This window comes from Podarcis tiliguerta, assembly GCF_965153285.1.
Source record: "Podarcis tiliguerta genome assembly, chromosome: 8".
NCBI lineage: Eukaryota > Metazoa > Chordata > Lepidosauria > Squamata > Lacertidae > Podarcis > Podarcis tiliguerta.
The window spans coordinates 57,577,604-57,591,213 of NC_139541.1; the positions used below are offsets into that span (position 1 = coordinate 57,577,604).

A 13,610-nucleotide genomic window follows, 5' to 3' on the forward strand; every position below is an offset into this window, starting at 1 on the left:
GTGGGGCCTCGGTGTGGGCTGAGACACACCACATATCTGATTGTAGGTGCCTACATATCCGACCTATGGATTCAAGCTAGTGTGGCCCCCATGTTGAGCTGCAATCCTAAGCAGTTTCTTGAAAGTGACTGCAGATGAGATCAACCATGCTTGCGCTTGAAGGAAACATGGCTGCAATGAGGTTGCAAGGCTCAATTCAGATTGGAAGAGGTCACCATGTTAATAATAGTGTAGACTCTCATCCCATCATGAAATAGCACATTCTTGGGTTACCTTAATCACTTTTTCAACAGATCCATCTGTGAATCACTCCTTATGGAATAATCCACTTTGTCCAACTGAATGAGCTTTGTTTTCCACCCATTTCGCATGGGCAGCTGATAACAGAAATATTGTGTGTATGTGTGCAGAAAAAGAACATTATGAAATATGTTGTTGACTCCTTAAGAACAAAAGAAGAGTCCTGCTAGATCAGCCCAAATGTTCTCACAGTTGCCAACCAGCCCTCTCACCACTTATAATTCTTCTCAGCTAGCTTCAGGGGGATATTGCCTCCAACCATGTGAGAAGAACATAGCCACTGTGACTAGTAACCATTCACAGATTTTTCCTCCGTGAATTTAAAGTCATGCAAGTTTGTGGCCATCACAACATCTTACGGAAGCTAATTTTTTTACATTTAACTATGTGCTGTGTGAAGAAGTCCTGGATCTCCCAGCATTCAGCTTCAGGGGATATCCATGAATTATATAGTTTTATGAGAGTGCGGAGGGGGGGGGGGGAATTCTCTTCAACATTCATATACATCTTGATCATGTTCTTACTCACTTTTTTCTACCAGGTCCCTATTGCTGTAACCTTTCCTCAAAGGGGAGTTGCTCCAGCCCCTTGATATTTTTGAATGTACTTTTCTGAGTTTCCCCCCAGCTCTACAATATCCTTTGTGAATTGAGTTAACCAGAAATGTACACAGTATTCCAACGGTGGTCACACCACAGATTTGTTTAATGGCATTATGATAGGGACAATTCCATTTTCAATCCCTTTCCTAATTAACCCTGGCATACAATTTCTACCTTTTTGATAGCTGCTGCCCACAGGGTCAGCATCTTCTTCATGCTCTCCACTGCGATCTTCTGTCACAAGCCCCATGATTATGGCAGCCCCAGACAGAAGAGAGAAGAAGGACCAAGAGAGAGCAGATGGGAGTCCCTTGTAACTCTAGACAATGGGGGGGGGGGAGCAGAGCTGCCTGCTCTTGCCACCCACCCTCACGTGGACTACAGAGACTTATTAGGCAGCAAGGGAGGACTCTACCAGCCACAGGGAGGAACTGAAGAAGAGTTGAATGTAAAGGGGCAGGGTATTGTGCCCGGTGCTGCTTTTATAAGTGGGATCAGCTGTGTTCACCCAGGAGGAGTGGGCAAATGCATGCATGGAAGCTCCATAGGTCTTATGTGAAGGTCTTATGAGTGAGCAAGCCCTACCTCAATTTTGAAAGCTTGGAGGGAGGGGCATGTCAAACTGTTGGGACATCTCCGTAGCTTCTGTTTGGTTCTGAATTTCTCGCCTTGCTCATGTACTCTGAACTCTTGACTCCTGGACCTTGTGCTTGCTGCTGAACCTATATGCTTACCACAAGCTTGGCATTATTGAAACTCTTTTGATGGCCCAAATAAATTTTAAAAGAACCAGGAGCTTCTTGTTGATCTTATCGTGGCTAGGTGGAGAAAAGTAAAATTTTGGAAGGGAAAATATTTAATCTTTTTTTCCCCTGTAGTTGCTAGTTAGAAATTTTGTATTTTGTAAAAAGGTAACAGAAGGGGAAGAAAGTATCTAAATATTCAAGCACTGCTTTTGACAGTTTGTTAAGTTTATATTAATTGTTTTTGTCATGTTTACATTGCACCTTGGATTGCAATATGGCATCTGGATCCTATTTACCTCTGTAAGTGGGTGGGTGTTTGAGTTTTTGGGTAGTTTTCTTTTTTTGGTAGTAATGTCTTATCATTATTTATTATTATTTGTTGAATTTATATTCCACCCTATACCAGGAGGTCTCAGGGCGGTTCACAGAAAAATCTTATGATAGTGTCAACGTTTTCTCCTTTGTAATATGTAAAAACCCAATAAAGGACTTTAAGGGGGTGGGTAAACTTGAATAAAAATCTCTTCTTACTTTGACATTAGTGCCACCATCGTTGTGTTCTGGGACAGGAGCTAGACATCTCCCAACATCTCATTTTTAGGTCAGTCACTGCCAGTACACACTCCATACTGTTTCCAACACCAGCCAGCTAATTTCTCTCGAGAAAAGCTGGGCACGAAGGCAACAGCATTCCCTAGCCATGCCCTTGCCAATGCAACTGATATTCAAAGCAAACTGCCTCTTCTTGTAAGGATTCTACATAATAATCATGCTTAATGGCTGTCAGTAAAACTCCCCTCCACAAATTTGTCTAACTCAGTGGCGTAGTGTGGGGGGTGCAGGGGGGGCAGGCCGCACCGGGCGCAACATCTGGGGGTTAGGGTTAGGGGGCGCAAATTACTTGCCTTGCCCTGGGTGCTGACAACCCACGCTACGCCACTGGTCTAACTCCTTTTCAAAAGCCTTCTAGACCATATCTGTAACCACCCTTGCAGCTTCCAATTACAAAAGCTAACTGTGCATAGGGTGAAGAAGCTTCTACCTCTGATCTGCTCTGAACAGACCTTCAAAGAATCAAGAGCAGTACTTTGCTGAAACATCTGCAGGGGCTGATGAAGACTGAAGCAAGCGCGCGCGCGCACACACACACACACACTCACACTCACACACCAGTGGAGTTGGGGGACAGATAAACAAATTCTTACCTGAAATCATTGCCTATCCTTTTGCCTTGGTCTGGAATCCCAGGGTCCGGACACATGTTATGTCCCTGGGACACACCAACCTGTGTTACTACAAAGCAAAAAACAGCATATACAGAGATAGAATAGAAGACAGAATCATTTAAAAAAAAATCAACTCTGTTGGTGAATGTGAAGAGAAAATGGAAAATTACAAGTTGGAATGCATTTAATTTGTATGTTTCCCCTTTTTTAAAAAAGCAACAAAATCTTTACATGTCTACTAAGGGAATAAGTGCAATGGAAAGACTTAATTTAGCTCAGTCTATGCAGCAGCCTCTGAGATTCACCCATCGCTGCCCCCCCCACCCTGATGCAGAGCATGTTTTTGCCTATCTCTCGCACACATACACACAAATTAAAGGGCACATTTCCAGAACCAGCTACTTAAAAGGACACCTGTGGAATGACGCAGAATCTCTGTAAAAAGCCCACCATCACCAAGACAAAGATGTGAATGAAAAAGACACAGCTAAATAAATAAATAAATAATGAATAAATAAGTTGTATAGTGTGACATCAAAAGTGTGCAGAGATATGAAGGGAGAAGAAGTCAGAAGCTGGTTGCAGTTTTCCAATGTCGGTGATTTAGTTTGAATGTGGGGCAATCTGCAACAGAGCAAGCCTCTTCCTATTAGCAGAAGATTAAGAAAAGTCAACCGGACCAAGATTAACTCCATCCCACCCACTGCAGTCTTGCACTCTTGGCCACAAACACACACAGCAGGGATCAAACCAGGATGAAATGAGATTCAGAGAAAATATGTTGGTCTTTCAACTGTACACCAGCTTCTTTTTTTAAAAAAAACCCCAAAGTAATAAACAAAGAAACAAATAGTTTCTACTTCATAAATGTCATGCATCTTCATCGCCATTGCTTTATTTCCTCCAACCCTTCTGCTATTTGATGCAGCTTAATTTTCTGACATTGCACTTGGGTGAAGAAGAATGTGAATGTTCTTTAGCAATGAATGGAAAAGCCACAGAGCATGAAAAAATGAATAAGCATGCCCAGTTCCCACTGCTGAGTGGCTAACTAAATCACACACACATACACACACATCTATACTATGTGTCCATAGGTCTCAGCAGATTCCCAAAGATCCCTGGAGAAGACTGGGTGCCAACGGTCATAACAATGATGAAAAGTACAGGTAGATCAATATTGCACATGGAACTGAGGTATGCCACACAGTGAGCCCTCAACAGGGAGCCATGGTCAATGTTGGCTTTGGGACAACAGTACTTGGCAAGATACATAGGCTTGCAACCACATATGTTTCTGACAGGCTGTGCCTGCACTCAGAACCAGACAAGAGGACAGCCATATCACAGACCCCAGCACATAGTGAGACTGTGAGAGGTTGGGATCAGGTCATCGTTAGAATGACACTGAGGTCACAAAACATACTATCTATCTATCTATCTATCTATCTATCATCTATCTATTATCTATCATCTATCTATCTATCTATCTATCTATCTATCTATCTATCTATCTATCATCTATCATCTATCTATCTATCATCTATATCTATCTATCTATCTATCTATCTATCTATCATCTATATCTATCTATCTATCTATCTATCTATCTATCTATCTATCATCTATCTATCATCTATCTATCTATCATCTCTCTATATCATCTATCTATCTATCTATCTATCATCTATCTATATCTATCTCACTTCCAGGTTTTTAATCCTAGCAACATTTGGAAAACTCCATCCCATTGTGTTCAAAACTTGTCCCTCTGACTTCCAGTAACTCTGCTGGTACTGATTGACTGCTAAACCCTGGTTTTAAATTTTGCTGACTTGGATGAACTGCTTTCCTGACTCAGCCTACAAGACCTTGACACATTCACACATTTCACTTTGAGGGGTACACAATGTTTTATGAATGCACACTAGTAATGATGATGATGATGATCATGGTGTGTGGCGAAACCCTCAATTGCTATGGTGGAATAAAGATTGAAGCAGTATTATCAGCATTCATCCTTGTATTGTGAGTGCATTTGTATTCTCAGAAACAAGACGCAAATCCCATGAGCACACATATGAAAAAAGTCCTCAACAACTCAATGCAATCTTCTTCTTTTTTTAAAAAAAAGGTAATACCCCTTTATGGCTGATATTCTAGAAGAGTGTTTATTTTGCCTCTTTCTTCAATTCTATAATAGGAGGCTCACCCCCACCACCTCCCTTAGCAAACCCTATCATCCATCCTCCCCAATTTCTGCCTTTGGGGCACAGATCCATCACTCCATCTTGAAACTCTTGAAGGAGGGCTATTCAGTTCTGTGCTTGCCCACACAGACATTTCCCTAAGGAATGAACCATTCATACAACCAACCTGCAGGTTGTCCTATGAACCACAACATTTTATGAACCCAGTATCACCTCTCTGGGCCTTCTTTTCAAGCACATTGCATGGAAGGCCCAGTCCACAAACCATTTCTGTATACATGAACCAAAACAATTGCTGCAGAAGATGAAAGGCAGACTTGGAATGCCACATCTGTATATAAGGATGGGCTCATCATCCAGGTGGGAGACAATTTCCTTGCAGCTACCACATATGGATGCATCACTTTTTTCTGTAGAAGCACCATAACCATCAGCTATATTATTTAGAAGCCACTGATCACATGCTTGGTCCACCCATTTGGTTCCAGTCACCAACCTTTCTTAGGCCCATGGGCACATTTAGATTTTTGAGTGAGTGTTGTGGGTGCCATCCTCTCTGGCCACTGCTTTCTCTCCCCCTCCCTGTATCACCCCCCCCCCAAAAAAAGAGAGAGAATGTATGCAGATACACATTTAGCTTTTCCAGGGAATTTGGGCAAAAGCCAGATCCAGTAGAATTTATCTGAGCCTTCAAAAGCACATAGAGCTGAAAGAGGAAGTGGGAAAGAGCAGCAGTCTTCCAACTTCCTCCTTCAGCTCCATGTACCTTATAAAGGAGGAAAAAGTAACCATCTTCACCACCTTATGACCAATGTGGCAGTGCAGGAGGAAGCAATCTAGAGGCTTTGTGGGCATTTGAGTAAGAGCTCAAGGTCTTGTGATGGTGAAGCAATCATCATATTGTCAGGGAAACAAGAGAACACCAATGCAACCCATTATTACTACCACTACTACTACTATTGCATCACTGTCAGTGTGTATGGCACTTTAGAGAGTCCTGAGAATGTGAACAAAAGAATATAGATCACAATAACCATGAGAAGGTGTCAGGATTTTACTTGATCCAGACTCACCACCATTATCTCTTCCAACCTGCCTTGATCCCTTGTTCTCCCTGGGATTGCTCCTCAAAAGCAAAGGTGGGAGCTCAGAGTCACTGTAGGAATGCAGATTTGGCTGCCAGAAGTCATCAGATGACTCCTTGGCAGGAGGGAGAAGATCCAGCTGAGAACAATGAAGATGACGATGAAGAGCAGAAGTTGACAGTTTGCGGGGGTGGGGTGTGTGTTTTTGTTAGTTACTATGTTATGCAGTTTTGTTTTTATATTGTAAACCACCCTGTGATCCTCAGATGAAGGGTGGTATAGAAATGTAATTAATAGTAATAATAGCAATAATAGCAGCAATAGTAATAATAATAATAGTAATAATAATTCTCTCCATCTCTTCTGGACCCTTGTTGAGTTAGCAGCAACTTATTGAACTCTTTAATCCCCACTTGGCTCAACTTATTGAGCATTTTAATCACTTGGCTCAGATCCAGTTCCTATGCTGGATGCTAGTCACGGTCACAGAGAACATTGGTTCCTGGGAACCAAGAAGTGGTTTTAAGGATGGTTGGAAATCAAGGCAGTCAAGACACTGTGGCTCTGTTTGCATGTCACATTATACCATAGTTAAAATAAACTATGGCATCATGTGAATGCAGAGTGTGCTGGTGCCTTGCTCCTAAATTGTGGATGCTTTGCTCCTTCTCGGCTCCTTCTGATGCTGCCATGTTGTCAGGAAACAAGCCATGCTCTGGCCTAATGTTATGTCCATGATTTGTTTTCTTCAAACAAACCATGAGTGATAAGTCTAGAACAAGCTTTGGTTATGACTCATGGTTTGTTTAGGAGCAAGTGTGGTGTAGTGGTTAAGAGTGTTGGACTAGGACCTGGGAGACTAGGGCTCTAGTCCCTACCTGACCATGAAGTTCACTGGGTCACCTTGGGCCAGTCACAGCCTAACCTACCTCACAGGGTCATTGTGAGGATAAAATGGAGGGGAGAGAACTGTGTACACCATAGTTGAGCTCCTTGGAGAAAAGATGGGATATGACTGTAATAATAAATAAACTAAATAGAGAGGAAACAAGCCAGAAGCCTAGGTTCAGAAGTCAGACTATGAGCTGGGATAGCTCAGTCAGTAGAGCACGAGACCCTTATTCTCAGGGTTGTGGGTTCAAGACACACGTTGGGTGAAAGATTCCTGCACTGCAGGGGATTGGAGTGGATGACCCTCAGAAAGAAGGGAAAGCAGCCTTCAGGCTGGAAAAGGGTTCCCCACCCTGCCTAGACACTGACGTGTATCTTGTCCTTGCCTCTTGGACCAACCATCTGTGTCAGCCTGAAGGACAGTCCAAAGTGCATGCAGATGGAGGTGGCTGGAGGTGTCTTCTCCTTCTAGATCCTAGCTAGCCAATCTCTCCTCTGCAAAATAAATAAATACAATTTGCCAATTCACAGTTCTGTGTTAAATGTATCCAATTATGGTTTCATTGTTTGCTGTGATAATTTACTTCAGCTACTCAAAGGCCAGGCAAACCCTCGTCAATCCTCCCTCCCTCTGTACACAGCATTAATAAAGGGATAATTGATCCGTTTTTTCCTTGGGGGTGGGGGAAGCTTCCATTCAATGAGGGGTTGTCTTTTAATATCAGCTAGAAGATAAATGAGTTTCATATTGTCTGGGGAAGCAGGATCTTTAGTTAAAAGAAAACGGGCCCTCCCATTAAAAAAGCTTCGCGTTGGCCTGTTATTCCTCAAAGACTCTGTTGTTTTGTTTTGTATTGTCTGGCAGATGTACAATAAAACACTTAGAAAACACAAAAGGACATGGCTGTGAACAAACAGAGGACATTCATGTTAAGGGCCTCAACTGATTCCATGATAAACTATCCTAAAGTTTCACATACACAACTGGGTGCTGGGGGGAAGGCTGCCTCTGTGGAGGTCAGAAGATAGGACTATTGGTCTTAACCCTTCTCAGGAGTGTGTACACAACCAAACAAGAGTATAGGAACACAACTGTCAGGGTCCAAAGAGCACTACCAACTTGACACACACACACACACACACACACACACACACTGCATGAATTGTTCATCTTAACACAGAGCCATGACCATCCGACTGGGAGGATTGATAGACATGAAATCCACCAGACTGAGAAAGTATTTCCAAAAATTGAATTGCTCCACCCACCTCTGTTCTCTCTTCTAGAGATTCACCCTGGCAAAGGCCGATAACCCAAGGCCATTCAACAGCAAGAAAACTGGTCTTTTAAATGTCCTGAAATGGCCCTTGAAATTCTGGCAGTCATCAGGCCCTGCATGTATAGAATAGCTCAGTTGTGAACACTAAAATCTGTTGGTTGCAATCTGCTTTCCTTGGAAGCTTGCTCAAGTCCTGGAGTTCGCTGCATATTACCTATAACTGTACATTGTAGTCTAACAATATCCATAGGGCAACTCGTTTCCCATCCCTGGTTTAGACTGATTCAGGTGTACCAATAAATCATTGTTTCATGTCATGACAACACAATGTATTTTAGGTTTGTGTGCTCCTCCTCCTCACCTTACATACATGTGCAGAAGATTTAATGCTGCTCATCACAGTTTGTAACAACCTGAAGTTTCTGTTGCATCGTAACAAGGAAACTGTGGTTTGTACAAACTCAGTTAACCAAGTAAAGTACTAAACCAGGATCAAAGTGTTTTCTTTTCTGGTTTGTTAACTTGCTGTGCTTTGTATAGAGCACAGTCTTCTATTTTCAGATCGCAAATGCCTTTTTCTAATGAACTTTGATGAAATGCTTTACATTTTCTCCACCTGTATGTGAAGGAAGGAGGAAGGGGGTATATGTGAGCCTGAGGTTCATGCCTTTGGCAACGACAAGCAATTTGTTGCTATGTATGAACTGAAACTTAGCTTGGTGCCCCACAGGTTCTTGGCATGGTTGGACAGACGAGCTCAGAAGGATTGCTAACCACCCTCCCCTTAAACAGCAGACATACAAATCAACAGCGACTCTCTTAAATTGCAAAAAAATGGCTCACCATGTGGCAAGGCACTTTTTGAGAAGCATAAGATCAAAGCCTGGTTGTCTGTCGCTAGGAGGCCTTTTCGCCTCCCATATACTTATAATTCATGTCTTAATTTTAAAAATGCCATTTCACAGTTCTATTTAAACAAATCCATTCTTTGCTTTACATGCAAACTACTCTCTGTACATATCCATTCAAAGCTGGTCCTATTATTAGGCAGAGTCAGGCAGCCACCTTGGGCTGCAGATGCTGGGGAATGGGGAGCAGCTAGTAGTGAAGTGGACAGAGTTGTGTATGCCACACATACACTTTTCTAGACCATTCAATTGCCACTTCATTCAGCTTCTGCACATGGAAGCGTACATGGAAGTGGACCCCATCTTACTCAACAAAATCTTGGAGAGGCCCTTGGCACATCCAGGTGCTAGACAATCTTAGTCTTCAGCTCATTATGGCTACAGGCTGGTTCTTGCTAGATTGCTTGCTAAGGAGCAGAACCACTCACTGCATTATGTTGAGCCCACACCATTCCTCTATAAAATACAGCAAGGGGTGTGCCAGTGTCGGATCAACAGTCTAACCTTTGAGTGCTTAGATTACCTGTGTGCCTTGGATTAACTATGTGTATTGCCTGCTGCGCCACAAACCAGAGATTTGCATAGGTATCACACCAATCTCAATATTAAAGCCTTTGGAAAGAATCATTCTCTGAGTTTTTGTTCTTCTTAAGCTGGGAGTCAGGATAGACAGCTGCTTGTAGACAAGATGTGGTCCTTCTAAAGAGACAGATGCAGGAATTGCCTATGTGGACATGTGAAAGAAACTCTCTTGCCGCTAGAAATATGTCTGCAGGAATCATTGCTGCTAGTGAGGAGAGGACCCAGAAAGCCAAGATCCGATTGCACCTCGCATTAGCAGCCATTGCAAAAACTATATTGAAGTAATGGACAATCACCTTCACATCTATTTGGGAAGAAATAGTTTGACATTTTGGCTCCTGATACAATCTGGGCTGAGAAGATCAAGCATATTATATTTTTATTCTTAAACTTCCTACATTTTTAGAAAGACCCATGCCATGTTGAGAACATGGTGTGTCACTGAACTAAATATCTGATTTAGGAGTCACTTGGTTGCAGGATGCCCAACCAGTGTCTTACAACACGATTAAGAACACAAATTATTATTTATTTTTGCTTTGTATTGCCAAAGCAGATGGAAACCGAATGCGCCCCAATATAAACTACTGTGCTGCTTCAGATGAATTTGTGTTGAAGAAACGGGCACTGTGACTTACTCTGCCATGTTAAACACACACAATCTGTCACAACTGTAGCTTATCTCTCAGCTGCTGTCTCTCCTTGCTCATCAATCTCTTAAGAGTCCCACTATCCACACAGACAACCATGTGAAATAGATAACACATAACAGAGCACAGGTGGGGATGAGTAGTTAATAGCAATATTCCCAGCCAAATAAGTTGGACTAGATCAAAATCAAATTTTATGTCACCATCTGAATCAGGTATTATTACCCCTTCACCTTGAGAATGTTCCTTTAACTCTACATCCTGTTTTTCATCCACTAGCCAAACTACAGCCAGTTTGTGCAATCGCAGCTCGGATGCCAGAAATGAGCAGAAGAGTAGAATGCCATTTGAAAGAGCAATTCAAAACCACTCTGGTTTTTTCCTGCTGTCTTTCTCTCTGATACAAATGCCCAAATGGAATTACTTTAAAGCAGTCTGCATCCCATAATGCTACGGAACCACACAAATAGCACAAGTAACCTTTCCCCATACCGCTTTGAAAGATGTCAGTGTTTAGTATATTGACCCAAGGAACCAAGTGAGTTTTTAGTTCTGATCCTACGTTAAAGGTAAGCCTAGAGGCACTTCTGCGCTGTCTAGGAATGACACAAACCTTTTCTACACAGCCATTCACACCACTAGATGCCCACTCTTGCGCTGTTTCTATCCACATCCAGAAGGGGTAGACTTTGTGCTTTAAAATTTCAGTGATGCTCTGTGTAATGCCAAAATTTGGCTGCCTCCAGGCTCGCTTGTCTTCCATTGTTCATCACTGTTGCAGTGCCCCCTGTGGCGCCCTCTTGGCTCAATGCCCAATGCAAGCAAACCGCTCACACTCCTCTAAATCTACCTTTGACATCCAACTGCAAAATCCCAGCTCAGTTTCCATCCCAATGCAATTCTATGGAGGGTATCCACACCCAAGGATTGCTCCACTTCAAAATCACACACCTATCAAAGGAGTGCATCTAATGCTTTTTGTGTGTATAAGGGATCACATGTACAAACAAAAGATCACGCGCACACACACAAAATACCCAAAGGAGTCTGCTAACTTCAGTAATAGAACAATCCCAGGACAAAACAAACTATCTATTCCAGGTCTGTTTCTAGCAAGTTGTTTGTTTAAAGAAAGGCAAAGTTAATGAAAAACTAAAAAGCACATCCAGAATAAATGTGGTGAATATTACTATTTTCTCCTTTTGTCTTTTTCTTTAAGTTAGGCACAGTAAAATTCAATGACCAGGAATGGGAGAGAAGAAAGATCTCATTTCAGATTATCAGTGGAGTTACTGCAGCTTTTTTTGTTGCTTGCTTCCTCACCGCTGATCCAAGTCCTCTTACATTCATGCTAGACAAATACATCTGGTTGTCAAAAAATGTGTTTGCATCGTGATGACTCTATAGAGTATGTGACAAAAAGCAGAGATATCCGAGTCTCCCAAAGCCCTCCGCAGGATTACTAACACTATAGATTGCACACACATGGCTTTCCCCTTCCCACCCATCCAGGCCGCATCTTGACAGTTAGTAGGTGCTTGCAAACAGAGCACCAGAAGAAGGAGGTGAGGCGATAATGCAGGGTAGGAGGTGGGGGTAACAAGCATTAAAACTTGGGAGAAAGAGTGGCAACGTTCTGGAGATTGCTGTAGAGTCATGGAATGCTTAAGGCGCTAGTTCTCACTGAACGTGCAACGGTGGGTGAAACTTACACACAGATGTCTTCTGGTTTGTGTCCTTACTCGGCATCAATTTCACTCCCCGGGACTTCATCTCCATTTGTTTTTTGACTAGAGAGGTAACAAAATGGAAGAGAGATCAGCAAAAGATGGACTGCAACCTGCCAAGAAACAGACTTTTCTACAGCTCAGTCCATTTGCAATGGATGCAAATCAAACATGCAAATTAGTGGAAGAACAATTCAATCTCCCAAAGGAATTTCACCCACAATGTTTACAGCCTTCTTCAATTCCTCACCCCTGAGGATCACACCATATGCACCTGATAAAATGGACTTTATCTTTTAAAGCTTATAACAAAATGTGTCTCTGCCTTTAAGGTAACACAAGACTGCTATTCTTGCAGACTTTTCCATGTAAATTGCTCTCAGTTCAGTTGGAATAATTTTCTCCAGAAGCGCCAGATCATGAAGAAGAGTTTGGACTGGATTTGATATCCCGCTTTATCACTACCCGAAGGAGTCTCAAAGTGGCTAACATTCTCCTTTCCCTTTCTCCCCCACAACAAACATTCTGTGAGGTGAGTGGGGCTGAGAGACTTCAGAGAAGTGTGACTAGCCCAAGGTCACCCAGCAGCTGCATGTGGAGGAGTGGAGACACGAACCCGGTTCCCCAGATTACGAGACTACCGCTCTTAACCACTACACCACACTGGCTCTCAGCAGGATGAATGGCCCACATCAGTAAAATTACCCCCTATTTCCTTCTTTACCACTCAGTTCCCGAACCTCACCTGTCTCTCACCCTCTCAAAGATCCCCTTGAAACAGCAGGCAATAGAATCTTCATTGGACTTTACATATTTAGTGCATGCCTTGCCAGCATCTTTCCCCCAAAGAATTGTGAGAACTGTAGCTTGTTAAGGGTACTCAAAGCAGTTAGAAGACCAGGAACTCTGGGAACTGAGAATTCCATCCACTTTCTCTTGCTGGGAGGAAAGCAGATGGATGTGGTGTTTTGAGTAGATAAACAGAGGGATGGGAAAAGGTTAAGATACACCTTCCACCCACAGCTATAGCCTTACAAATATAAAGGAAAGGGTAAGGGAAATAGTAAGGTTTAATTTAGCTCTCTCTGTCCTTTGCAAGCATCTTCTGTCATCTGTCTAAACATAAACCTGTCTCTAAAAAGTAACACAAGAAATTGGTTCGGAACCCCCTAGTGTCTCTTCCATATGAGCAATGGCTTCTTGGAAATTTATCTTTTAAAGCACTCAACATGCAAACACTCAGACTATTATGTCTAAGGTTTTTTTGGGTTTTTAAACCAAGCTTACTGGATTAGAAGCCCCTGACATTTTCCTTAATCAGAGAGGAAATTATAACATTAATCTTTACTTGACTATTTTTGCAAAAAAGAAAAAAAAAGGTATGATTCAGGCAGGTGTATTTT

At 42.4% G+C, this 13,610-nt stretch overlaps 1 protein-coding gene across 5 annotated transcripts in view; it reads right to left on the minus strand.

The window, feature by feature from the left end:
• The window catches only part of CSMD2 (CUB and Sushi multiple domains 2), a 481,761-nt gene that overhangs the window by 219,602 nt on the left and 248,549 nt on the right, over positions 1–13,610 (minus strand). For 2 of the 5 annotated variants that reach the window (XM_083453238.1, XM_083453235.1), the window contains exons 7-8: positions 12,193–12,270; positions 2,854–2,941 (exon numbers count right to left, since the gene is read on the minus strand). In XM_083453238.1, the coding sequence (XP_083309364.1) occupies positions 2,854–2,941; positions 12,193–12,270 (166 nt within the window). Of the gene's footprint in view, positions 1–2,853; positions 2,942–12,192; positions 12,271–12,952; positions 13,084–13,610 lie in introns of those variants that run through there. The other 3 variants (XM_083453240.1, XM_083453242.1, XM_083453239.1) reach the window with 3 other exon arrangements.